The sequence below is a fragment of the Polypterus senegalus genome, chromosome 2 (genome assembly GCF_016835505.1).
Source record: "Polypterus senegalus isolate Bchr_013 chromosome 2, ASM1683550v1, whole genome shotgun sequence".
NCBI lineage: Eukaryota > Metazoa > Chordata > Cladistia > Polypteriformes > Polypteridae > Polypterus > Polypterus senegalus.
In genome coordinates this window covers 10,675,847-10,699,961 of record NC_053155.1, presented here as the reverse complement: position 1 = coordinate 10,699,961, position 24,115 = coordinate 10,675,847, and the positions used below count along the sequence as shown (strand labels likewise).

Here is a 24,115-nt window from a genome sequence, read left to right as displayed (position 1 = left end):
GTTCTGCTCCTTTACCACTAGAACCCCTGAAGCCTACGAAAAAACTTGTAATCCCGGCCCACCTTAAATTCCTTCGCACATCTTTGTGAGCGTCTTTTGTTTTGCAAATGTGTCGATCAGCACAAGCAGCCTGCTGTCCCGTTACCACCGACGCAGCTCAAATCTGTTTTTCTGGGTGTGAGGTACCGGGAGCTGTAGAGGGTACATAATATCTCCTTATCTGGGACACATACATTTCATGCGTGTTGCATGTCTACAACGATTTGGGTAAATGTAGGCGCGAGGTGCAAAGGACTTTACGGTGGCCCGGGATTACGACTTTTTTCGTAGGCTTCAGGGCTTCAAGTGTCAAGTAATTGGCCCAAAGTCACCTCCTCTACCTTTTTAACCTCCTCGTTTGTACTTGTCTGTGTATCTGATTGGTCCATTATCTGTGCCCTGGCCACTCATTCTGCTAGTGGTGTCTCTGTGTCATTCTTCTGAACGCTGTGTTAGCCGGTGGTCTCTCTTTTGTACTTCATCTGTTCCAAGAACTCCTCTCCGTTAAATGATTGGCTCACAGTCGGCTCCTCGTGCCCAGGTAGACTTGGTTTTCCTCGTATCTGATTGGTCCGTCAGCTTTGTGTGTCCACCTTGAGCTCCTTTCCACGTGTGGTGTGTCTGGTCTTTGTCTTCAATCCATCTCTGTGTTTGCTTTTAGACGGTCAGTAGGTTGCAGGTGTCTCTCCTCTCTTTGTACTTCTTCAACTTCAAGTCTTCTCTTCCTTTAGGTGCCTGGCACACGGTGGGCTCTTGTTTCTAGTTCAGCTCCTCGTCCCCGGGTCCTACTCGTCTCCCATTTCCTAGCTCTCTACTTAGTCGTCGTCTTACCTGTGATTGGTCCGTCAGTTCTGTGTGTCCACTTTGAGGTCATTTCCACCCGTGTTGTGTCTGGTCTGTCTCTAACTTATTAACACTCTGCGGGCCGGTGGTCTCTCTTCTGTATTTCATCTGTGCCAAGTGCTCCTCTCCTGGAAGTGATTGGCTTACTTAATCAGACTTGGTTTTCCTCATATCTGATTGGTCCGTCAGCGCTGTGTGTCCACTTTGAGGTCATTTCCACTTGTGGTCTTTGTCTTCATTCTGTCCCTCTCTCTATCGTATTAACTCTTTGTACTTCAACTCCCAGTCACTCGTCTTCTTTCAGTGCTTGGCACGCGGTCAGCTCCTTGTGTTCGAATGGTGGCCGTCTCTTTGAGGTGTGTGTTTGTTCAGATTTCTGGCTGTTCCTGTCCACTCTGAGCTCATTTTGCGTGTGGTCCATCCCCTGCCTGCTCTTTGTCTTCATCCCGCCTCCCTCTCTCTGTATCGTTTTAACACTCGGTAGGCTGGTGGTACGTCTGATCTCGTTGCGCTTCATCTACTCCTTCTACTATTTGGCAGGTGGTCCGTTCCTCTCATCCGTGTGGTGCCCGTCTCCCTTGCACTAATTCTCCTCTGTGTCTCTCTTATCTGTTTCTGAATGTGCTTCTCCACTTGGAGCTCATTCTCTGTCTTCAGCCCATCCCCTTTGTAAGGCTCAGGGGGGCTGCTGGTGTTTCTCTTTCTTTTTTCGGGGTGGCTAGCACTTGTTCTCTCAATGTCGTCGCCCATTTTTTTTTTTTTCTCTGTAGTGCTCCTTTCCCCTGAGGTAGTGAGGCTGTCCAGTCAGGCCTGTTTGTTCCCATCACACCAGCTGCAGAGGTGGCATCTCTCAGTCCTCTGTACAACTCCACCTTAGACCTCCCTGTATTTTTTTTTTTGGTGGTGTTAACTTGCCATTATGTGTTCTGCGTGTTCCACAGATGTAGTGCCTGGCCTCTTGTGTGCCCATTGCTGTTGTGTTTGTCCACGTCCTCCTCCGCATGATCAGACATGGTGTGCTCTTTTCCTCTGTGTACTCTGTGCCAGACTCTCATTGGCAGGTGGTGTCCCTGTGCTCCTCCTTTCTGTGTGTTATCCCTCGTCTTCATCCTTCCATCTTCTGTCTAAAGAGTGCTTTGCCACCACTGTGCCCAGCCTAGTGACTGTCCTCCTCTCCACAGCCTCGCCATGTGTTTAACCTTCTGAAGAAGTATGTGCGTGCAGAGCAGAAGGACCGGCAGCACACACTGAAACACTTTGAGCACGTGCACATGGTCGACCCCAAGAAGGCTGCCCAGATCCGACCACAGGTAGGCGCTAACCGCTTGAATGTGTCCCAGCCTCAAAGCCATCTTTGTCTTAACAGCCATGAGGTCGTCCTCTTTAGAGCTCCGTTGGGCGTAAAGGCAGTGGGGCTAATGCCGCTCTCCACCAACAGGCGGCGCAAAAACATCCGCATGGCTATGGAAAGCAAATGGCGGTGGGTGGTGGGTGTTGGCTCTGCTAGACGAGCGCACCTCTGCTGCCTAGAAAGTAGCGTGAAAGCAAGCCTCTTGGTTCTCTAGTGTCCCTTTTAGGTTTTAATTTGTTTAGTCATCCAGTGTGTGTGCTTCTGGGGCTTTTGTTTTTTTAAAGTTCATTCTGTCCCAGTGGCAGGAGCTTTTCATTTCAGCCTCACTCACGAGGTTCAACCAATCAGGATCTTCGGCCTGCAGCACTTTGTGGGTTTTGTGTCACCTCACATTCCTGCTTCTCAAGTTCACGAGTGGCGCCCCCTAGTGCTGCGGCTTTTGGTCTCAACCACTTTGACAATGCGCAAGTCATTTTACCTTAAATTGGTTTTATTGTTTAAATATATTATTATTATTATTTAATAATAATACTAATAATATTAATAAACAGTAAATATTAATTGTTAATAGTAATGATTATTAGTTGTTAATAAACAATAAATAACAATTATATATTGTTAATAATAAGCAATAAAATACAATTTACTATTAATTGTTAATTAAAAGCAATAATTATTTCTATAATTAGTTTTTGTTTATTTGTATTTATTTATTAGCAATAATTTATTTTTTATTTATATATGATTATATATTTATTTTTTATAATTTTCTTTGTTTATATTATTATTATTATTAGTTGTTAATAAACAATAAATAACAATTATATATTGTTAATTGTTAATAATAAGCAATAAAATACAATTTACTTGTAATTGTTAATTAAAAGCAATAATTATTTCTATAATTAGTTTTTGTTTATTTGTATTTATTTATTAGCAATTTATTTTTTATTTATATATGATTATATATTTTTTAATTTTTATTTGTTTATATTATTTTTATTATTATTAATAATAATATTATTATATTATTATTATTATTATTATTACAATTAAATAATAATAATAATTGTTAATCATTATTATTGTTAATTAAATTAATAAATAATATTATTATTAATAAACAATAACAATTATATATTGTTACTAAGCAATAAAATACAATTTACTATTAGTTGTTAATAAGCAATAATTATTTCTATAATTTGTTTTTTGTTTATTTGTATTTATTTATTTATTTTTATTTATATATGATTATATATTTATTTTTATAATTTTTATTTGTTTATATTATTATTATTATTGTTAATAAACCATAAAATGTATTAATACTAATAATAAACAGTCTTATTTTAATAAACAATAAATAATAATTTATATAGTTATTATATTAATATATATTGTTTTTTATTATTATTGCCTTTAGTTAAGTGCAGTAGTGTGAGAATTTTATTTACAATAAATTTAATATTTGTATTTTCGGTATCACTTTAAAATTTTAATTCTTCTACTATTTCTACACAAACTCCTCCAGCACGAGCCACGCCCACTATAGCTCACACCTCCCCAATTAGTCGTTACTCCTCCCACAGCCCTTCCCTTCTCAGTGTGTGTGTGTGTTTGTTAGAGACAAAGGGGCGTGTCACGTCACATGACAGACATGTCCTGCAGAGGCAGCTGAGTTTTATCGGATGGCTGCAATTTAATTGGCTTGTCCACAGAGCAAAACTGTGGAGTTCTGCAGCTCTATTGGTCAGTAATATTGTCATCCTTACACTTAAGTGTACCCTTCAGAAATAATAATCAGAGATGGGCCAACTTTGAATCCTCATAGTACTGAATAAGATGTCCGGGGTTAAAAAAAAACAAAATAAAACGGGTGATTTCCCCTTTTTTTTTTTTTTTTTTTCTTCTTCAGAGGTTTGCAGTCCAGGTTGAGATCTGCACTCATTGCTGGTCTTGTTAGCCCAGCCCAGTCCAGTCCAGTCCAGTCCAATCACCCCCATTGGTGCTTATTGCACATTATGGTGTGTTCTTTCTTTGGATCACATTCTTGTGTTGCTTTCGGTGATGAAGGTTGTGTTGAAGCAGGCAGACATGGCAGGGGCACCCTCCGCCCCAGTGAAGGCACTCCGAGTCTGAGTACAGGCAGCAGAATCGGCCTTTATTGTATGGTGCACATACAGACTCAACTCAGATGGAATAATGAGCCCCCCAGCAATGGGCACCTTTTACATTTATTACAATTCTTATCATTTCAGCCATTATTCTTCCTCATCTGACTCCAGTCCTGCCTCTAATTTAGTCCACCAATAATTCTTAGCACTGAGGGGGTGTCAAACCCCCCCTCTGTCCATCTTATCTGTTTAATAAGGGGCTATTCTCTCCCCCTACAGTGATTTATAACCAAAGAGTTCACATTCCCTTCTCTAAATGAGGGGCCCATTCTTCAGCATGTGATCTGTTGGGTGGTTTCAGGCTTATACAAAATAATAATAATAATAATATATGTAGCATAAGCCTTTATAATTCTAACTCCTATATCTTAATGCTTGGTGAAATATTGTATCTACTTGTCTCAGTTCTTTTCTAATACATGAAATTACCAATGTTAACAATACAGTTTTCTATAGTTGCTGCCCCAGTTACCGTACAAAATAAAAGCAGCCTGACCATAAAGAAAAGACGGGGTAACATGGTGGCTCAGTGGTTAGTACTGTGGCCCTACAGCTCCAAGGTGTCACCCCCTTAGTGTGGTGTTTGCATGTTCTTTTGTTTACCAGCTTCATATAAGGACAGCAACTCTAAAGCGGACGTGTGTGTGCGCACGTCTAGGCACACGACAAGGAAGACCCCAGTGCCCCACGACCCTGAAAGGGAAAACGAGACTCGGACATCAGGTGGATGGTGATGGCCTGTTTGTCTGCTAAAGGACTCGTTGCACCTTAAAGCTGTCAGCTTTATTAATAATATAAAGGCAGTTCTGTGTTTGAAGCCACTTTTGTCGATTGTGGAGATGTGTGGTGTGTTGATCAGATAACCAGGTAAGAATCTGACTGAACTCTGAGCTCGGGGCGATACGACTACTGCTAGTGCTCGTCCTTCTCGCTGTCTCTGGTGCCTTTACTGTATGTGTACAGAGTGTACAGAGTGTACAGAGTGTGTCGGCGTACACTGCCAGTCATATACAGAGCATGTGTGGATCTGTCTGTTGGGTGCATTTCATATTGCGCTCGCCTTTTCTATCTACATACACTATGTCATAGTCTATCTGTTCTTGGCATTTTTCATATCTGTGCATCCATCTATCTCTTTCTAGTGACTTTGTACCTGTTTATAGTGCCTTTCATATCAATCTTTCCAAACATGTCTCTTGTATCTGCCTGTTTATAGTGCCTTTCATATTATTTTTCTTTAATATGGTGCTTTTTATATCTATCTGTTATGCAGTACCTTTTATACATTTTTTTCATTTGCTTTTCATATTAGTGTATCTGTCTCTTTGATGCCCATCACATCTGCCTCTAATATCTATCTGTTTATAGCGCCTTTCATAGCTCTATATTTGTCGCTTTTTATAGTGCCTTTCACCTTGTATATATTTGCTTATGGTTTCTTTTATGCTTATCGGTCAACCTCTTGTATAGCACCTTTCGTGTCCATCCATCTATTGTATGGTTTCTTTCACATCCATCTATCTTTTCTAAATATTTATTTCTGTGTTATAGCACCTTTCTTAATATCTATCATATAGTGCTTTTCTTAATATCTACTTTCTGTTATATAGCGCCTTTCTTAATATCTATCTCTTATATAGTGCTTTTCTTAATATCTACTTTCTGTTATATAGCACCTTTCTTACTATCTATCTGTCTGTGTTATAGTGCCTTTCATATCTCTCTGTCTCTATCGTCTTTCTTGAAGCCCATCTGCAGAGGCGTTTGCGACCTCTTTGCTTAAAATGTCTGTTCCTGCGAATAGTTAAGTGAGCAGAAGGTTCGCTGCTCACCAAATGGCCTCGGGTTCCAGATGACACTTTATTTTTTTTATTTTTTTGCCATTTTATGCTAGATGAGTGTATTGTTTTTGTTCAGTGCAGTGGGGGGGGGGAAAAAAGGAAAGAGCACCGTGCAAAAGTGTGAGCACCCCAAGATATCTGAGGTCTCAGATAACCTTTCCCAAGGTGGTCTCAGACCTTCATTAGCTCGTAAGGACTCTGGATTTGTTCTCAGTCATGGTTAGGAAACCCCCGGGTGATGCAAAGTGCAAAGCTTGTAGAAATGCTCAGACTCCTCCGACCTTGTCAACCAACAATCAGCAGCTGCCTGGCACTCTGGAACAATAAAAGAATTGAAGCTCGCCAAGTAGGAGAAGGAAGGCGACAATAAGACAGCAAAGCGTTTCCAGGTGGCCATTTCCTCAGTTCATAACGTCATTAAGGCAAAGGGGGGCCCGAATTCTAGGAAAAGACCACGTCCCCAGCTATTAAGGATGGATGGATGGGTGGGTGGATCAATCGGGCTTTGGGCTTGTGTTGCAGCCCAGAGACACAGGGAACACGTCAATAGGAGTGGGAAGAGTGGACTCCAATAAATACCAGAACATTCTGGAAGCAAACATTGCACCATCGGTTAGAAAGCCGACGTTCAACAACAAGTTAATGATCTGAAAGAGCCCTCCAAATCTTTAATGGAACACCTTAAATGGTGCAAGCTGACGGTTTTGTCAAGACCCTCACAGCCCCCCCGACCTCAATGACAATCTGTGGAGAGATCTCGCAGTACAGAGCACGGCCTACCAAGCAGACTAAGCCGCTCGCAGAATTAGGAGCCTCTTGGAGGACGAATGGGTGAAAAGACCCCCAAGTAAGAACTGAAAGACTCTACGCTGGCTACAGAAAGTGTTCACAAGCTGTGATACTCCCCAAAGGGGGTCTTGCTAAGTAATGAGCCCAAACTTTTGCTTCAGGCCCTTTTCATTTTTTTTTTGGTATTTTGTGCTTTTGAATGATGCAAATACAAATTAAGTCTTGGCTTAAAATATTCAAGAGCTGTGTCGTCTTTCACTTGACACTTTTTAATGATCAGGTCATCTTCTGCTCTCTGAACTGCTCAGAGTGACAGATATTTTAATGCCACTTAGCTCGCTCGCTCTCTCGCTCTCTCTCAGGCTGTCTCTTTTTATATAGTGCCTTTCACGTCTATCGAGTATCCGTTATATAGTGCCTTTCACGTCCTTATAGTTGTATCAGTCCTTAGGGTCCTCCTGACCTGCCCGTGTTCATTAATCTCCCTGCCCAGTGTGGCGTCGAGTTGGCAGAATGTGACCGTACCAGTCTGGTTGTCTTCTGTTCCCACCCCATTCGGAGTCTCGTCTTGACCCAGTAGCTCCTCGCTATTTTGTGATGGACTAAAAATCAGTGGAGACGATCGATGAATTAATCGGTGGACAGATGTGATAGAAATATCGTAAATGAATGGCAAGCAGACTCGCTGGCACTGGTTAGCCTTTGTGCCCTTCTGCCGCCGTCTCGCCGTGTGCCTTTCAATTCAAGGTGGCCTCTGCAATGAAACAGTGAGGGCTACTGGACGTCACCATTTGACTTTTGAAGCCTTTGGATTTTCCATTTTTGGGTGGCTGATGCTGGTGAAAGTCTCTTTACCTTCTCAAATGCAGCATCCCATTGGCACCAGGGCGTCAGACTGGGCCCATTAGCCTACTGTGTATTTTATATAGCGCCCTCCACTGTGCGCTGCCACTTTGTACACGTAACAGCAATACCACCAGCAAGAGGTGTGAGGTCTGAGCTAATAAACGGCTGGTGTCTTCGGCGGCGGCAGTCAAGCGGACCCCTGGGACTCGTCAGCCAGCCACTTCCCGCCCGCCTCATCTTAATTGGCTGCCTCGGGTGCCTCATGGGATATCAGTGAGAGCAGAGACATTGCTTTTTGGGAACAGCAGCTGCGGCTCACTTTTATTCCTCCATTGCCTTTAGAAATGACAAAAGTGCTGGGGTAGGCTGGCCATGCCCACACGACGGTGGGCTTAGCCAGGTCTGTCAGACAGATGGCATTGCTTGGTGGACTGCCAGCATGCTAGTCTGCAGCCAGGGAACTTCACCAGGGACTGGTAGAAGAAATATGTGTGTGTGTTTTTGTATCACATTCTTATTAATATATAATGCTTAATAAAGTACGGAAAAAAACAATATAAGCAAATACAGAGCTAAAAATCTGTAAAGGGATCAGCAACCTACCCTGATGGAGAAGACCTGAGGACACCGACAGCAGGCTCATAGAAGAAAGGTGAGAAGGAGGAAGAGAATGAGGAGAAGGGAGAGAAGGGTGAGGAAGATGATGAGGAGAAGGGTGAGGATGAGGGTGAGGAAGAGAATGAGGAGGAGGGTGAGGAGGAGGATGAGGAGAAGGGTGAGGAGGAGGAGAAGGGAGAGAAGAAGGGTGAGGAGGAGGAGATGGGTGAGGAAGAGAATGAGGAGAAGGGTGAGGAGGAGGAGATGGGTGAGGAAGAGAATGAGGAAAAGGGTGAGGAGGAGGGGAGATGGGTGAGGAAGAGAATGAGGAAAAGGGTGTGGAGGATGAGGGAGAGAAGAAGGGTGAGGAGGATGTGGAGAAGGCAGATTTGCTTCACCAGGTTTTACTAGAAAGTTCAAAAGTATGCTATTTCACATCCATCCATCTGTCTTCAGTTGCTCACCAAGGACAATAGTCTCAGTGCAAAAAAAAAAAAAACTCCCAGACGTCCCTTTTCTCCTTGGCCAGTTCCAGCTCCGAGGTGCGTTTCCAGGCCAGTAGTCTGTCCAACATCTCCTGGCTCAGCCCTGACGTCTCTTCCCAGTTGACCAGGCCTGAAACACCTTTTGAAGGACCTTCTAAGCAGATGCCTGAACCACCTCAGTGGGCTCACTCCTTGAGTGCCCCCCCAAGACCCAATTTTGACGCAGCAGAACAGTGGCTCTACTATGAAGTCCTTCTGTATGCCTCTGCTCGTCACCGTATCTCTTGAGGCTGAGCCTGGACACCCTGCAAAGAAGACTAATTTCTGCCACTTGTATCCTTGACTAGTTCTTCCAGTCAGTACTCGTAGCTCATGACCATAGGCGAGGGCAGGGATGTACTGTAGGTTGACCAGTAAATCGAGAGCTGTGCCTTTGGACTCGGCTCTCTCTTCACCACCACTGACGGCTACAATATCAGCATAACTGCAGATGCTGCTCCGATCTGCCTCTTGGATCTCTCGGAGCCTTCTGCCCCCTGGCAGGCATATCAATACGTCTCCCAGCACAGTCTCAAGGGCATGGAGGAGATTCCAGTAGACAGACAGACAGGCAGTTACTCTAGTAGAGCCGAACAGGGCCCCTCTTGGACGGACCTTAACCCATCAGCAGGACCGGAGGAACAGGATGGGCACTGCCAGAGCCTACACAATGACCTCTGGTGCGAGTGTCTCTGACCATACAATCAGAAACAGACTTCATGAGGGTGGCCTGAGAGCCCAAAATCCTCTAGTGGGCACCATGGAGCTCGATTGGCATTTGCCATAGAATACCAGAATTGGCAGGTCCGCCACTGGCAGGCGCCCTGCCCTGTGCTTTTCACAGATGAGAGCAGGTTCACCCTGAGCACATGTGACAGATGTGAAAAGGTCTGGAGAAGCCAGACCAGTCTGGGGAGAGAGGCATATCCATGGAGGGACGCACAGACCTCTACAGGCTAGACAAAGGTGGGCACCATGACTGCCATTTGTATCGGGATGAAATCCTTAGTCCCATTGTCAGACCCTATGCTGGTGCAGCGGCTCCTGGGCTCCTCCTGGTGCACGACAATGCCTAGCCGGCCCCATGTGACAAGAGGACGAAGGAATTGATACCATTGACTGCTCCCCCTCCACGCTCGCTCGCCTGAACCTCAATCCAATAGAACTTCTCTAGGTGGGACATTATGTTTGGGACCATCTGACGCCTCAGCCTGTCCAGGAGCTCACTGATGCCTTGGTCCACTTCTGGGAGGAGATCCCCCAGGACACCATCAGTTGTCTCATTAGGTCGTTGTCAGGCCACGAAGGGATGCAAACTATTGAGTACGATTGTGAGTTGCTGCAATGACATCTCGGCAAAATGGACTCGCCTGCCACATCATTTTGTTCCCTTTGATTTTGGGGGTGTCTGAGTTCAGGCCTCACTCTGTCGGTTGATCGTTTTCATTTCCATCCTTTTGTTCCTCACACATCACCATATCAGTCCAGAGCAGTAGAGAGAGCCAGCAGGAGTTTGTCCCCATTGATTTCTGACGAGTTTTCAAAGTGTTCATTTCAGACAGACTCTTCAGCTCAGCCGTGTGTCATGGAGGTCCAGGTTGTTCGGCTTGCCGTTTTTACTCCTCCTATTCACTTTGCCTGTTCTCTTCCCTCAGGTGCTGACTCACCTGCGAGTGATCGAGGAGCGAATGAACCAGAGTCTGGGGCTGCTCTACAAGGTTCCTGGCATTGCCGAGGAGATCCAGGACCAAGTTGGTGAGTGTGTGAACGAGCAGAGTGAGAAATGGAGACGGTTAGGGTGGGCCATGTGACAGAAGATGATAATTACGACACGATTCCACCCTGTCGGTCCTTGTGCGTTAGTGGGCGGTGGCGGCGGCGGCTGCTGCAGCCCGAGCAGCTCATGTGTGGCAATTTGCTAGAAGCCCTGGAGGTCTGTGACTGCACTGATGGCTGCCGCAGCACTTAGCGGTGATCATCAATGCCATCATCTGAACAAAAAAAAATGACCGGCATCGTCTTGCCCGTCTTGCCCGTGCGCATGTCTCCCAGCCATTCATGATCTTGCTGCTACACGCTTGAACGGCAGTGCAGATTGTCAACCGCATTCCAGGCTGTCATTCTGGAACTTGTCATTGGTCATCTTGTCAGGAGCCGCGCAATATGGTGAAGAGGATCTGTCACAGCAGTGACTTGCTTCTCGCAAGGCTGAGCAGGCCCAGCCAAGCTGAAGAACAAGCTCATTGACAATGCAATCTTAACCTTGCAGGGTCCATTATGCACTAAATGCCATTCCAAGATTGTCTTAGGAATTTTATTTTTTTTTTGGAGGTTTTGTTCTTTTCCACCGATTCCTTGCTTTCAGTTATTTGTGTTGCATTTCTTACCCATAATTCTGAGGTTTAAGTGTGAGGTCTGCCTTAACTGGAATTAAGAATAAGAAATGTATAGTTCTCCTGTCACTACACTGGGGCATTGGGATCCACATTCGGACCACCAGGTAAGCATCCCCAGACCCCCAAGGCCTCACTGACACCTCTCCCAGCAGCAACACAAGCTTTTCCTAAATGGGGGAATACAGGAGATCACTGATCAGCATTAATGTCTTAGTGTGGAGGGGGTCCTGTTGTCCCCAGACCAGGAGGTTTAGGACATTTCTGTCACACTGGACTAGATGCCCGGGGAGGTTTGCGTTTGGATTGTAAGAAAGAGACAAGGGGTTAAGGTGGTGGACGGGAACGTTAAAAATAGTCAATAAAAACTGTTAAGCTGATCGGGTAGAGAAGAGGAGAGTCTGTGTTCAGATTAGGTGGGTTGTGGAAGAAAACGCCCCCCGAGGAAGACGGGACAAGTTCAATCGATTCGATTTTTATACAGTCACAGATCAGCACGTGGATTCTACGTTGCAAGGCAGAAGAGTAAAGTCACATTTTTTTCCATTGGCTTGTTATAATTTCTTCTTCCTTCCCTTTATTTAGAACAAAAACATAATATTGTTTACTGAAGTATTTTATTTTATTACGCTAATGGGCCATCTGTTCTTATTTTTTTTTTTTTCCCCCACTGGTCAGTTAGACCCTAAAGAAGGGACGGTCATCTTTCCTGTGTCAAATAGATGAGGCGTTTCTAAAGAAACTGGAAATCGTCCTCGGTCCGCTTATGACAGACGCCTGGATGAAGAACCTGCCGTTAGAGCAGAACGCCTGCCTTAGTAGCTTGCAAGCATTTAATTATTCTTTGACATGGGTTACGTGGGTGTTTTGGGTTTAATGGCTAGCATTTGTAACCAGGAATTGCTTGTAAAGCAGACGAGTAATTACTGGTGCAGACATTTGGCTCCTGCTTGACCTTCTTATCTGCTTTTGACACCCTTAATGGCCTCGGGTACTTGCAGTTGATATTTTACAAAATAGTTTACAAAACAGCTCTCTCTACACTGTTGTAAGTTTCCTGTTTAGTTTGTTGTAACTTTTTTTCCAGACTTTTACAGACCCCTGGTTTGTCTTCATTTGATGGGTGATTGATTTTGTTCAAATACTGTTTTCCTGAGAAAAACCTTTATAAGAAGTAACTGTATCTATGTGTTCATCTAATTTGGGCTAAAAACAAAAAAAAAGGTTCATCAGATAAGGAAATGAGATCCGTTGTACTCCTGCCCTGACGCAGTCACCGTGGGCACTGGAAGGAGCGCAGACGGGAGTCAGAAGCCGATTGGAGTGATTTCTGTCCACTTTATAATGGTGTGTTTGTCCTCCCGTCATTGACAGATGATTTGATACAGAAGGAGCAGGGCGAGGCAGAGGAGCAACTGGCCGCCCTACAGAGTGAGCCCAGGATCAGCTACGGAAATGACGCCCTCATGCCCTCCTTGACAGAGAGCCGCACTGCCCCCATCGATCTGCTTCCATCAGAGGAGGGGGTCATTGGTCTGGATGGTCTAGGTTATGTTCACCCCATCGACTTTATGCCCGCCAACACAGAGAATGAAGGTAAGCCACGAGAAGATGATGGTGCAGAGAAGAAAGAGGATAAATAGCGCACTGTGAAGAAGTTGGTGGATTTCAGCAGGCTACATAAACCACCCTTGTCAACTAGTTGTCGATATTGGTATTTCATTTATAGGACACCTTTCATACCAACCCTCATAAAAACGCAGGTTGTAAAGGAACCTGACAATATTCTGTCCAACCTGATGTTTTTATGATCTGCACAGTCAAAGCAAACTCTATAAAGGCAGTAAAGAATCTCATTTTATATAGCACCTTTCAGGCCTAGAATCTTATATATATGTGTGTGTGTGTGTGTGTATGTATAGATAGATATGTAGATATAGTCTATATCTATCTATCTATCTATCTATCTATCTATCTATCTATCTATCTATCTATCGCATTTCTATTTATCCATCCATACATACCCTAACCCTAATTCCGGTTGATTTTGTGACTTCTCTCATTGCGCTAAGTATCATAGTTTGCTTGTGGCACCGATTTATTTGTGTGAATCCGAGAGAGCTGCTGCAGGCCAAGGAGACGGGGGTGATGCCCTCCTCATTCACGCACCAGCCTCAGGGCGTACCTTACCTCCGCTTACCTAGCAAATGAGAGAACTACTTAACGGAATTAGATCTGGTTTTTTTTTCTATAATTTACTCGAACATTCTGGCTGATTTTGCGACTTCTGTCATTGCACTAAGAATCATAGTTTGCTTGCAGGAGCGATATATCCGCGGTTATCCGAGAGGGCGGCTGGCCGAGGGGAGGGCGACCTCCTCACCATCGTGTTTCACAACTACGTGGGCGAAGCCACAGGGGATGGTTAGTGTGTGTATGTATGTGTGTATGTATATATATATATATATATATATATATAATATATATATATACACACACATATATGTGTATTAGCTTTGTAGTAGTGAAACAGGACAAACTTTCAAAAACAATGTAATTTGTATTAAGAAGAATTTATATTGATAGCTTTCCTATCTGAGAGCCTCTAGATATCCAATATTTTTGGTTTTGCCATCAGGGGTGAGGACATATATGCTTCTTGGGGAACTAACCTGGGAGAAAGCGGCATAAAGCTGGTCATGCGAAGATCAACCCCTGCCAACTTGAGTGTCTGTCCCAGGGCCTTGTTAATTGACATTGCAAAGCAAAGCTTCACCGTGAAGTGTATTCTATTGAATTGAAAGGGCAGGTCTGTCACAATTAGGAGTGCGAGGGATTAAAACCCTCTCGCCAATGCCACATCCCGTGATGATTATCGCTTCCATGATGTTGTTCTGAAGCTGACAGACCTGGAGACGGGTACCACTGCAAAGTGTGGGTGGGCTCAGGTTTCTGAAAAGGATAATCGGTGCTCCTACTTTCAATGCTAAGTTGTAGGGTGGCATGGCAGGAGGATCATGGAATTTAAAAATTCTGTAGGATAATGGACTAAACTGTTGTGTTCTAAAATGATATTTATATTTATTGAAGTGTATGTCCAATTAATTTTATGCCTCCCCCTCGGCCCGCAGCCTTTTCTCTTCACTTTGCGCGTATAAATCGCTGCTGTAAGCCAACTATGATACTTGGCGCAGTGAGAGAAGTCACAAAATCAACTGGAATGTTCAAGTAAATTATAGAAAAAAACATTAAGTAATTCTCTCGTGGACAGACATACAGACAGTCAGGCGTTGGATTTTATATATATGATTATGCTGGAAGCTCCCAGTTGTGGTGATTTATCAATACACAGACCTCTAAATGTCACAACCTTGAGTGTCTTCCATATTTGTATACTGCATTGGCTCAAGCTGCCTGAGAGAGCTGATTATCTACAGTATGAATGAGGTAATGCATACAAGCTTTTCTGCTTTCGGATGTGTCCTCTGTTAGCTCCACGTCTTTAATCAATGGTGAAGCACTGGATTGCTGGTAAACTGACACTTATTAGTGTTGACTTGAGCACAGAGTAAAGCATCCAGAGGGGATTTAGAACAGGATTTCCTTTCCATGACTAACCAAGCAGCTACAGATTTGTGGATATCTGCCAGTTCCCAGTTTTTTATTGTATAAATATTTGCAGTCCAGTGATAAAACCGAAAGTTAGATGATACTGTGTCAACCTCAAATTTAGACCTCTGTCAAGTTGCTTTTTTGGTGCTTGGACAATTTTAATTCCCAAAAAAAAAAAAACGAGGTTACAATTCAGTCTAGCTTCATAAAAAAGGATTTGATGGCGTACATTAGGATGCTTTGAAAAAGATGCAGGAGCTTTGTGTGGGTATTCATTTTGATTTATATTGATTCTCCAGGGTGAATTAGAATGGAGGGAGGATCATCTATCAACGTCATATGTGATGTTTCCCATCATACTACTAAAGGGAGATTTTTCCTTATAATATTAACTACCGGTTATTTAAACTATTGTGATACAATCGGCAAAACGTTATGCAGCCTGCTCTGACAAGCCAAAGAATGATCAAAGTTATTCTTGAATCCAGAGACGTTTCCTAGTAGGTTTACTGCTAGTGGATGACAGTGGGTCTGAGATATAAACCAACATTTCATTGGCATCAATAAATATTTTCATTTAAAGACCTTCCCTTATGATGCCTTTTATTGATGGTTTCTTATGGAGATGAATAGCAAGTGGTTCAATGGCAATTGCAAAAATCATAGGCAATAATGGGCACCAATTATAATTTATCCCCACACTGAATGCGTTCCTTAAGATTTTCCATGTTAAGGCTTCCTTATAGAATTATTTGCATGTTTTGGTTAGAAAGTATTTTTTTTATTTTGATTAATGCTATTTTTTGTAAATTCTGCAACATTATTTGCTTTTCTTTTAATGGGCTTTTGTTGAGTCTTCGATATGATGTAGCGACCGGTTAAAGGCCGGCATCACGTAAAAACAGTTTTTAGCGTTTTGGGTCCTTTTTTATTTTTTTTTATATAAAGTTTAGTATATCGTTTGACTTTGCTTTTCCGTCTCCAAATCCTTAAAACTTCATTATCTAAGTTTTGGCAAGAACATCCTTCCGTGGTTGTGCATACCATATATATTTGTGTTTAAATTAAGATAAGTCGGGGCTTGATTTTACCGTATAATTTCTGGTGTTTTATAATGTCGGTCGTATAATTCAAATGTGGAAAACTCGTGCTATTGGTCCAAGAGATTATTATATTCTAACGCCCACCTGAGAGAGTCGCCACGGGGCACACGGCCTTTTTACTTCTATACATTGTGCCTTTGTGACCACACAGTAATACCCGAACTATTCCAAAGTGATGTTTGTACCGTTTTGTGTATGTAACACCCTCATACACCTTTATCGTAAGGGCATCCCTTATTTACAATGGAGCGTTCGATCAGAAGAAAATATGAAGCTGGTTTTAAATTAAAAGTTGAAGGGGTGAAAGAAATTAGTAACTGCACTGCTGCAACAATCAAGGCTCAGGTTTCTGACATTTTGGTTTCTAAGTTTGTTCATTAATAGTGAATGGTGTAGTCGGTAGGATGTAAGGTTTGGTGGTTTCAGAATTCATGTTCACATTTCACATACGCCTTAGAAGGTGTCATTTAATTCTGTTGCGATGTTTTCATGCCAACATTTTGTATCATGCTTTTGGATAGAACTTCCAAAGATGGTCCCAGCCATGTTATTTACCACCGTGTGATATCATAGGAGGAGTGCTCCGTTTCTAGCATGTTTTTGAATTCCTTGAGTGTGTACTTAGTAATAAAATCAGTGTAGGAGGTTTAGACAGACATTCTGGTTTATGTTTTGGCCCTTTCATTTTTATTTTGACTTTTGGTTGTGAGCCTTGCCCCTTTTAACTGTATTTTTTTTTTCTGCTCACCTATATTACTAATATTCAGCCTTCCGGCTTGCCAGATTCTATTGTAGAAAGACAAGAGAATAGCCGGCGTTTTGGTGCTGCTTGACCAAACTCCACACCTGTCTACCCTCAGCTGACCCTTCCCCTCCCTTTTTTTTTTTTTTCCCCCGTCGCACAGTTGAGCCAGTGGATGCCCGCCCAGCAGCTGACCGAGGACTCACCACAAGGCCAGGTATGTTGGCCTCCAACTAGTTTCTCTTGCTGTCCCTCCTTTTGTTGTTTTCTACATGTAGAAGTAGTCAGCTACTCCGATGTCCTCAGCTGGCGTGACACAATGCCATTCTGATGGCTCACCCCCTCATTCCTAACTCCTATGTCTTTTCCCCTGTTCTGCATCCTCTTTCATCGTAGGCTCAGCCCTGACAGGAATCAAGATTGAAGACATCCCTGAAGTTAGGATGGAGGCAGAAGTCCGACACTCGGGATATGAGGTGCACCACCAAAAACTGGTAAGAGTCTCTTTACTGGCAGATCCTGGGAAGTGGAGGGTTAGAGCAGGAGGAATACGACACACACAAACGCACATCCCAGATGAGTGTGCTTTCTGCCTACCTTGGCGCGTGTTGATGCTGGCCTGATTAGCTAAAATAAGAACAGGAGCGAGGACTAGTGCCATGCTGACCTCTGCAGGGTGTGCACCATTGGCTCAGGATGTCGTGCCTGCATTTTGAACCCTGTACCTTTTGAAGTTGTTCTTGTGAAGCCCCTCGCTGCACTTTGCGACCTTTATTGCTCTGGAGTAGTTGAAAAGAAGCAGCAGACCTCTGCTTCCAGGAGGCAGGTGACTGTCTGAAGATAAGGAGACATGGCAGCCAATGCCTTTTTCCTTTTCTTCTTTTTAACGACATTTCCTAGAAAGTGAATTGATCTAGCACTCCATGAAGGTGCTGTGCCTCTGCGTTGTCATGGAAACTACTGCTTCCCTGGTGACTGGCTTTGGCTGCCTGTGGTTAGCGTGATAGAGTTGCATTATGCCCAGTGGTGCAAACACTAAGCACCACAGTGCAGAAGGAGGTGGAGATGTCGGATTCTAGTAAAATCCACCAAGCATCCCAAGCGGCCTTGTTGGCTTCCAATTGGGCACCTGAGGGGGCAGCAAGACGGGGCCGTTTCTCGGAATCTCTGGCATCAGCCTTTTATCGTGTTACCATAGTAACAGGCAATGTGAAAGGTCAGCCTGCACAGAGAAGTAAAAACTGTCAAGACCTTTGTAGCACAAGATTTAGATGGTCGATTAATCTATGCAAGTTTGCCACCTCCCTCCTTGTCATCTTACTGCCCATCCTTTGGCAACCAGTCACTGTCCCCACCATTTTGATGGTATTAAGTGCTTTACTGTAACTCTCAGTTCTCTGGCATTGGTGGGCTCACTGACCCTCTTTCTGTGTCCCCACAGGTGTTCTTTGCTGAAGATAGTGGTTCGAATAAAGGAGCTATTATTGGGCTAATGGTGGGAGGTGTTGTCATAGCAACGGTGATTGTTATCACACTGGTGATGCTGCGAAAGAAGCAGTACACGTCCATCCACCACGGAGTGGTTGAGGTATGTATAACGGGGGGAATGAGATGTGTGTGTGTGTGTGTGTGTGTGTGTGTGTGTGTAGAGGTCTCTGGTCAGAGGACTGAGAGGTGTAACAAGGAATTGGGGGTTGTGGGAGGTCCTAGTCAGGGAGCTGAAAGGGGCAGCTCTCGGTTTGTAGAAGGGTGAAGAATGAGGAGGCAAGGAAGGGACGGGACGGGACGGGTGAAGTGAAGAATAACATGAGGGGGGCACACATTAGGAGTAGTAAGGGAGTGTTGGATAGAAAAGGTGAAGACTGGCAAGTGATAGGTAGTAAGGAATCATCTAATAACATGGTCTAGGGATGGCAGAGCTGTGGTAAGGGGAGGCAACTGGGGGGGTCAATTTAATGCAACAGGCTGGCAAGGGTTGCAGGTACAACCGTATATATGTGTGAGGGGCACATGATAGTAAGGGCGTTTATTGGGTAATGCCCAGTTTATAATGTGAGGGGACAGCAGAGATGACAGCTTTGTCTCCCCTTGTCTTGCAGGTGGATGCTGCAGTGACCCCTGAGGAGCGCCACCTCTCAAAGATGCAGCAGAATGGCTATGAGAACCCCACCTATAAATTCTTTGAGCAGATGCAGAATTAGGGCCACCCATTGCCATCTTGTGGGAAGCCCACATCACACTGACCCCCCCCCAACCACCGCCACCCCCTTCCCCCTCGCAAAATCCTTGACCTCCGGCTCATTCAGCCCCACCACTGCCTTCTCTCCCCTCGTCTTGCAGTGCCCTCTTCCCCATGTCACACATAGATACTGGAGCAGCAGTTGCCATTCAGCCTACCCTTAATGCAGACACACTGACTGCTTTGGCTTCCCAGCATGCCCTGTTCAGTGGTCTACCAGGTCACCTATATATATATATATATATATATATATATATATAAAAAAATATGGGGATACTGAAGGACGAAGGTTCCAGGCCAGGCTGGGAAGCCCGGCGTGCCCTTGTGCAGTGTTGACTGCTAGGCCGCACAGTACTGTGCCCAGCCGGGAAGCTCAGTCTGTAGCCTTTAACTCCATCCTCCCGCAAGCCTATCGGAAATTCTTCAAAGCGCTCTAAAGGCTACGCCCACTTGACCCCACTTGACCCTCCACCTCTGTCCCCATTCTTTTTCTGCTCTGGGGTGACAGCTGTGCTGTACTTTAAATGGAATTGTCATTTCTTTGAGAGAGAGGAAAAAAAAAGGCACCGTGACAGAAACTTATCACTGCGAACTGAATGTTTTTTGTTTTTTTTTTTTTTTTTAAATTTCCGTGTAATATATTAAGATGATAGCTGTAACTATTTAGTGCATGAAAAGATAAAGACGAGGAAACAAAAAAAAACGAAAAAAAAAAGTGTGCCGCCATTTTGACTTGTACTTTCTCACGTAGAGAGCTGTGTATTAGCGAGATTGTAAAGTTAGTATCTTGTGATCACGTGATTTTAAACGAAACAGGGGGAGGGGTTTAAATGAAGACTCTTCACGTTTCATTGTCGGTGTCCACAGGGGGCACCCCCCTTTCTGTGAGACGGGGAGGGGCCGCCAGCATTTTTCTTTTTTTTTTTAGGTGAGGGGAAGGGCTTTGGGGATGACTATGCATTGTAAGAATCGTTTTCTTTCTTTTTGAGATTGATTGTATACCTGCTTTTTTTTTTTTTTTAATTATTATTTTCTGTATAGATGGTCACTTCTTCTGTGTTTGTGATATTAAAAAAAATCCAGAAAAATAATTTAAAAAAAAATAATAAAAAAAAAAAAATTCAAACCCAAACTCAAACCCCATAAAACCTCACATTGACCGTGGTGCCGTGCATTAAGGTGTGGTGGGGGGCGAGAGAGACCTGCAAGCTCAGTGTACAGACGAGAGGTTAAAGGTCATAGCCGCTGGCATCCCAACACACAATTGGCTGCGTTTTTATTTTTTCTTCCGTGCCGCGTTGCCCCTCCCCCCCTTCGATGTTCGGCATTCACGTTCTCTCGTTCCATCATTATGGTTTGTTGCATGTTCCTAAGCTGATTTCTCTATTCCAGCGAGTCCCTGCTAATTCGCCAAGTGAATTTCCCAGGGTCAGGAGTTGGACACCATGTAACATTAATGCCGGAAGACAGCTTTCCGTTAGTTTGTTGTTTTTTTTTTCCAATTTTAAAAATTCACACCCTTTCTGTTCCGTTCTTCCGGTTATCAGATCCAAATCTCAGGTGGCTTGACTGTGTGGGCCACCCCCCCAGTGGATGCTGCCTTCCATAAAGGTGGGGCAGTTTGTCGGTGATCCATGCAGTTTTTTTCCACCCTGGTGAATTTGTACAATATATGTATAAATTCTTTAAACTGCCTGGTCAGTGAAGGGTTCCCCTAACAGTGCATACATAGCTGAGCACTCCATGGCTCTGTGTCTTTCAGACTTCAGACCATTTTTTTCCCCATTCGGAACACCAAAACAAGGGACCCCAGCGCCCTGCGGAAATGCTTTGATATGAAGAATTAGATTGGACTCCAAAGTGACTTCTGTGGGACTGTACAAACATTGCTTTGTTTGGAGAGCTTTCTACACTGGTATTACATAAATAAACTTACAAAGGAAAAAAAAAAAAAAAGTGTCTTCACCTTGGCTTTGTTTCCCGGGGCCGTGATTCAAAAAGGGACAAGCAGAAGCTTCGTGTGCATGGGGAGACGGGATCAGGGTTCAGTTGGGGCCCAGGCCTATGGATCAGACACACAGCTCTGGGTCGTTCTTTTAGGGTGAGTGAGGCCAACCCTGGGCCTAAATTCCTGTCTTGTCCAATGTGTGGCCTGCTTATTCTGAGGGAGGGACAAGCAGACGCCCAATAGCAGGTCATCCTTTAGGCTGGTGGTCTCAAACTCCAGTCTTGGTGGGCCGCAGCTTTTCATTCTTACCCTTTTCATAATTAGTGACCTGTTTGTGTTCCTAATTAACATCTTTTGAATTAATTTTAATGGACTTGCTCTTGAAGACTTGGACCGCGCAATTGTTTTCTTTTTTTTCTTTAATTAGCAGCCAAACAATAATGAGATATAAAATGAGCCAAAAAACGACCAGCAAATTGTGTCCATCACATAAAGAAAGATGAAGGCCTAGGGAATGCTGATCTGCAAAGGTCCAAAAAACATTTGACCAGTTGCTCTTAGAAAAGAGAAAATCAATAATTTCAGAAATGTCTGCTATTGCACAAAGAAAAAATAAAATTAAAGAACACGTTTAATTAATAACAAGAATCGGCGCCTAATGAAGCAACTGGTTGGAGTTTGAGATTCTGACTTAGTTGCTCTTCTGTTGGCTCCCTCACTTCACGTTTCATTTCTGTTTGGGTGCCATTTAAGAAAGAAATTCAGAGGAACAAATCTTTAAAAACAATTCAATTGAAATGAATTCACAAGAAGTTAATTATCAGCACAAACAGGGCATTCATTAAAAACAAACAAAAAAAAAGGGTTAGAATGAAAACCTGCAGCCATGGTGGTCCTCCAGGACTGAAGTTGGCGACCCCTGCTTTAGGCATCTTTAGTGTTGCCACTTATATGCATTGTGTTTCTGTGTTGTGTCCCGATTATTAAATTTAGCTGCATTTTTACACCTGTCATTAAAATCGCGCTCTCTCTCTCTCTGTGCCCGTCAGCTGCTTATCCTCCCTGAGAAGGCAGTAGCAAGACTTGAACCTCGGGCCTTGGAATTGGTGCGGTGAAGTGTAGAGTGGAATAGTATTAGTTGACCCCAGGGTCCTGGGAGTGCAGCCCTTCTTTCTCAGGAGACTTCAAAATGGGATGAGTAGAGTCCTTGTGCACTTGGGGGTGTTTACCTGGAGCACTGGCCACGGGTTCATATGTGCAGCTCTGGCTCATTTACATAAGAAAAGAAAATCTTTAAAAATAAGACTGTTTTAAAATAAAACATGCATTAATTACATGTAATTACTACATTATTAAAACACTGTCGTCATTTTTTTTTGGCTTTGCCCCCCTGCTCGCTTCATTCACCAACCCCTCGGGTTGCGCTATTGCTCTTTGCTGTTCGGCCGATCGCGTATGGGGATGCGGATGTACAATTTAAACAGATTGTTATCTTCATGGGAATTGTTACAATTGCATAATAGAACTATTTTACATTACAGCAAGTAATCAACCACATTAAAAAATAGTAGAACGTCATAATTTGAAAGTAAATTGCTTCATGTTGGGTGAGTTATTCGTTGCGTAATACGATTTTGTTCTGTTTGGCTTTGAAATTAACACCCAAATTACTTTTACTGCAAAACTTCAGTAGAAACAATTTTTTGAATTTAATTTTCGTCAATATCGTATTGAATTTTGATTCCATGTTTGGACTTGCATCGTGACAATGCAACATATAACTGCCCGTGATTGAATTTTGATTCCTTCTATCTAATAAATAAAATTACTTTTTCGAATGTTTGTCTCTGAGAAGCTATTCTAATGGGGAAACTCTAAACATTTTAATACGAATGGCATATCAATATCGCCTTTGTTGTCTAATATTATTCCCTGTCGATGTTCTACATTACCTTTCTTGGATATATCCTCCTTTCTACAGTAAAGACCAGATGGTGTTAATGGTTGTAGATATTCGTGATATTGAAAGTTGATGTTTTCATCTTCCGCACCATCGCCATCAACTGTTTCAATTGAGTCTATTGATACACATTTAACCAATTTGCTGTGTAACCGATCAACAATTTTCGTGTTAATTAGTTTGACTTTGTTTCTTGAAGCTAGGATTAACCATGTACTCAATCCTTCGGGATGAAATTCTTCAATAAGGTTTGGACATAATACGTCTTCTTTTATTGGGAACTTAAAGTGAGGAAAATGAAAAAATTTGTAAGAGCTGAGAGAGCAAGAACCGTGTCTGACAAAGCCTTCACACAAATGAGAGGTGAGAGGACTGTGGGCTGTTGAGAGGAGGGCAGGACTTCTCATGGCTAAACTCTTGTCTTGCGGGACTTGAAAAAATCTCTTCAAAAAATCTTGTCTCATCCCAGGGTTTTTTTTTTGTATAATAGAGAGATAATTAGATGAACCTTTATTTAATCTTGCATTCTCACCCATAGATATCATGACTCGTGTACGTTACCTGTCACAAGTTTTAGAACACCTCAGTTTTTCTTCAGTTGTAATCATGCTGAAGCCCAAGGAATGACCTAAACTGGTGAAAAGGTAAGCAGCAAACTGTCAGTTTTAAATTTAAAGTTGAGGTTAACAAAAACAGGAAAAAAGAGGAAATTTCAGAGTATTGCAAACTGGCCTTCTTCAGGGAACAACCACTAGGTCATGACGTACGGATATTCTGCAGCAATTCAAGTAAATGAAGCCTTGCAAGGTGAAGCAAACAATTTGCACAGGTGTCCCAACTTTTGCCGATTACTTAAAAAACCTCCTTATCTATAATAATAAAAGGCAAAGCCCTCACTGACTGACTGACTCATCACTAATTCTCCAACTTCCCATGTAGGTAGAAAGCTGAAATTTGGCAGGCTTATTCCTTACAGCTTACTTACAAACGTTTAGCATTTCGTTATTAGCGTTTCATTTCGAAATTCTACACGTAATGGTCATAACGGTCGACAACGTTCGCCATGTTGAACTTTCTTATTTATGGCCACATCTTCACGAAATTTGTTAGG

The 24,115-nt window shown here is 43.2% G+C and overlaps 1 protein-coding gene across 3 annotated transcripts in view; it reads left to right on the top strand.

Moving 5' to 3' along the window:
* LOC120522557 (amyloid-beta A4 protein-like) overlaps positions 1-20,216 on the top strand; it is a 97,294-nt gene extending 77,078 nt beyond the window's left edge. For 2 of the 3 annotated variants that reach the window (XM_039743444.1, XM_039743441.1), the window contains 7 exons: positions 2,064-2,192; positions 10,663-10,762; positions 12,775-12,996; positions 17,021-17,074; positions 17,254-17,351; positions 18,299-18,445; positions 18,957-20,216. In XM_039743444.1, coding sequence (XP_039599378.1) covers positions 2,064-2,192; positions 10,663-10,762; positions 12,775-12,996; positions 17,021-17,074; positions 17,254-17,351; positions 18,299-18,445; positions 18,957-19,058 — 852 coding nt within the window. In that variant the 3' untranslated portion in view covers positions 19,059-20,216. The remainder of the gene's footprint in view (positions 1-2,063; positions 2,193-10,662; positions 10,763-12,774; positions 12,997-17,020; positions 17,075-17,253; positions 17,352-18,298; positions 18,446-18,956) is intronic. The other variant, XM_039743442.1, reaches the window with a different exon arrangement.
* Positions 20,217-24,115: the final 3,899 nt, after the last annotated feature.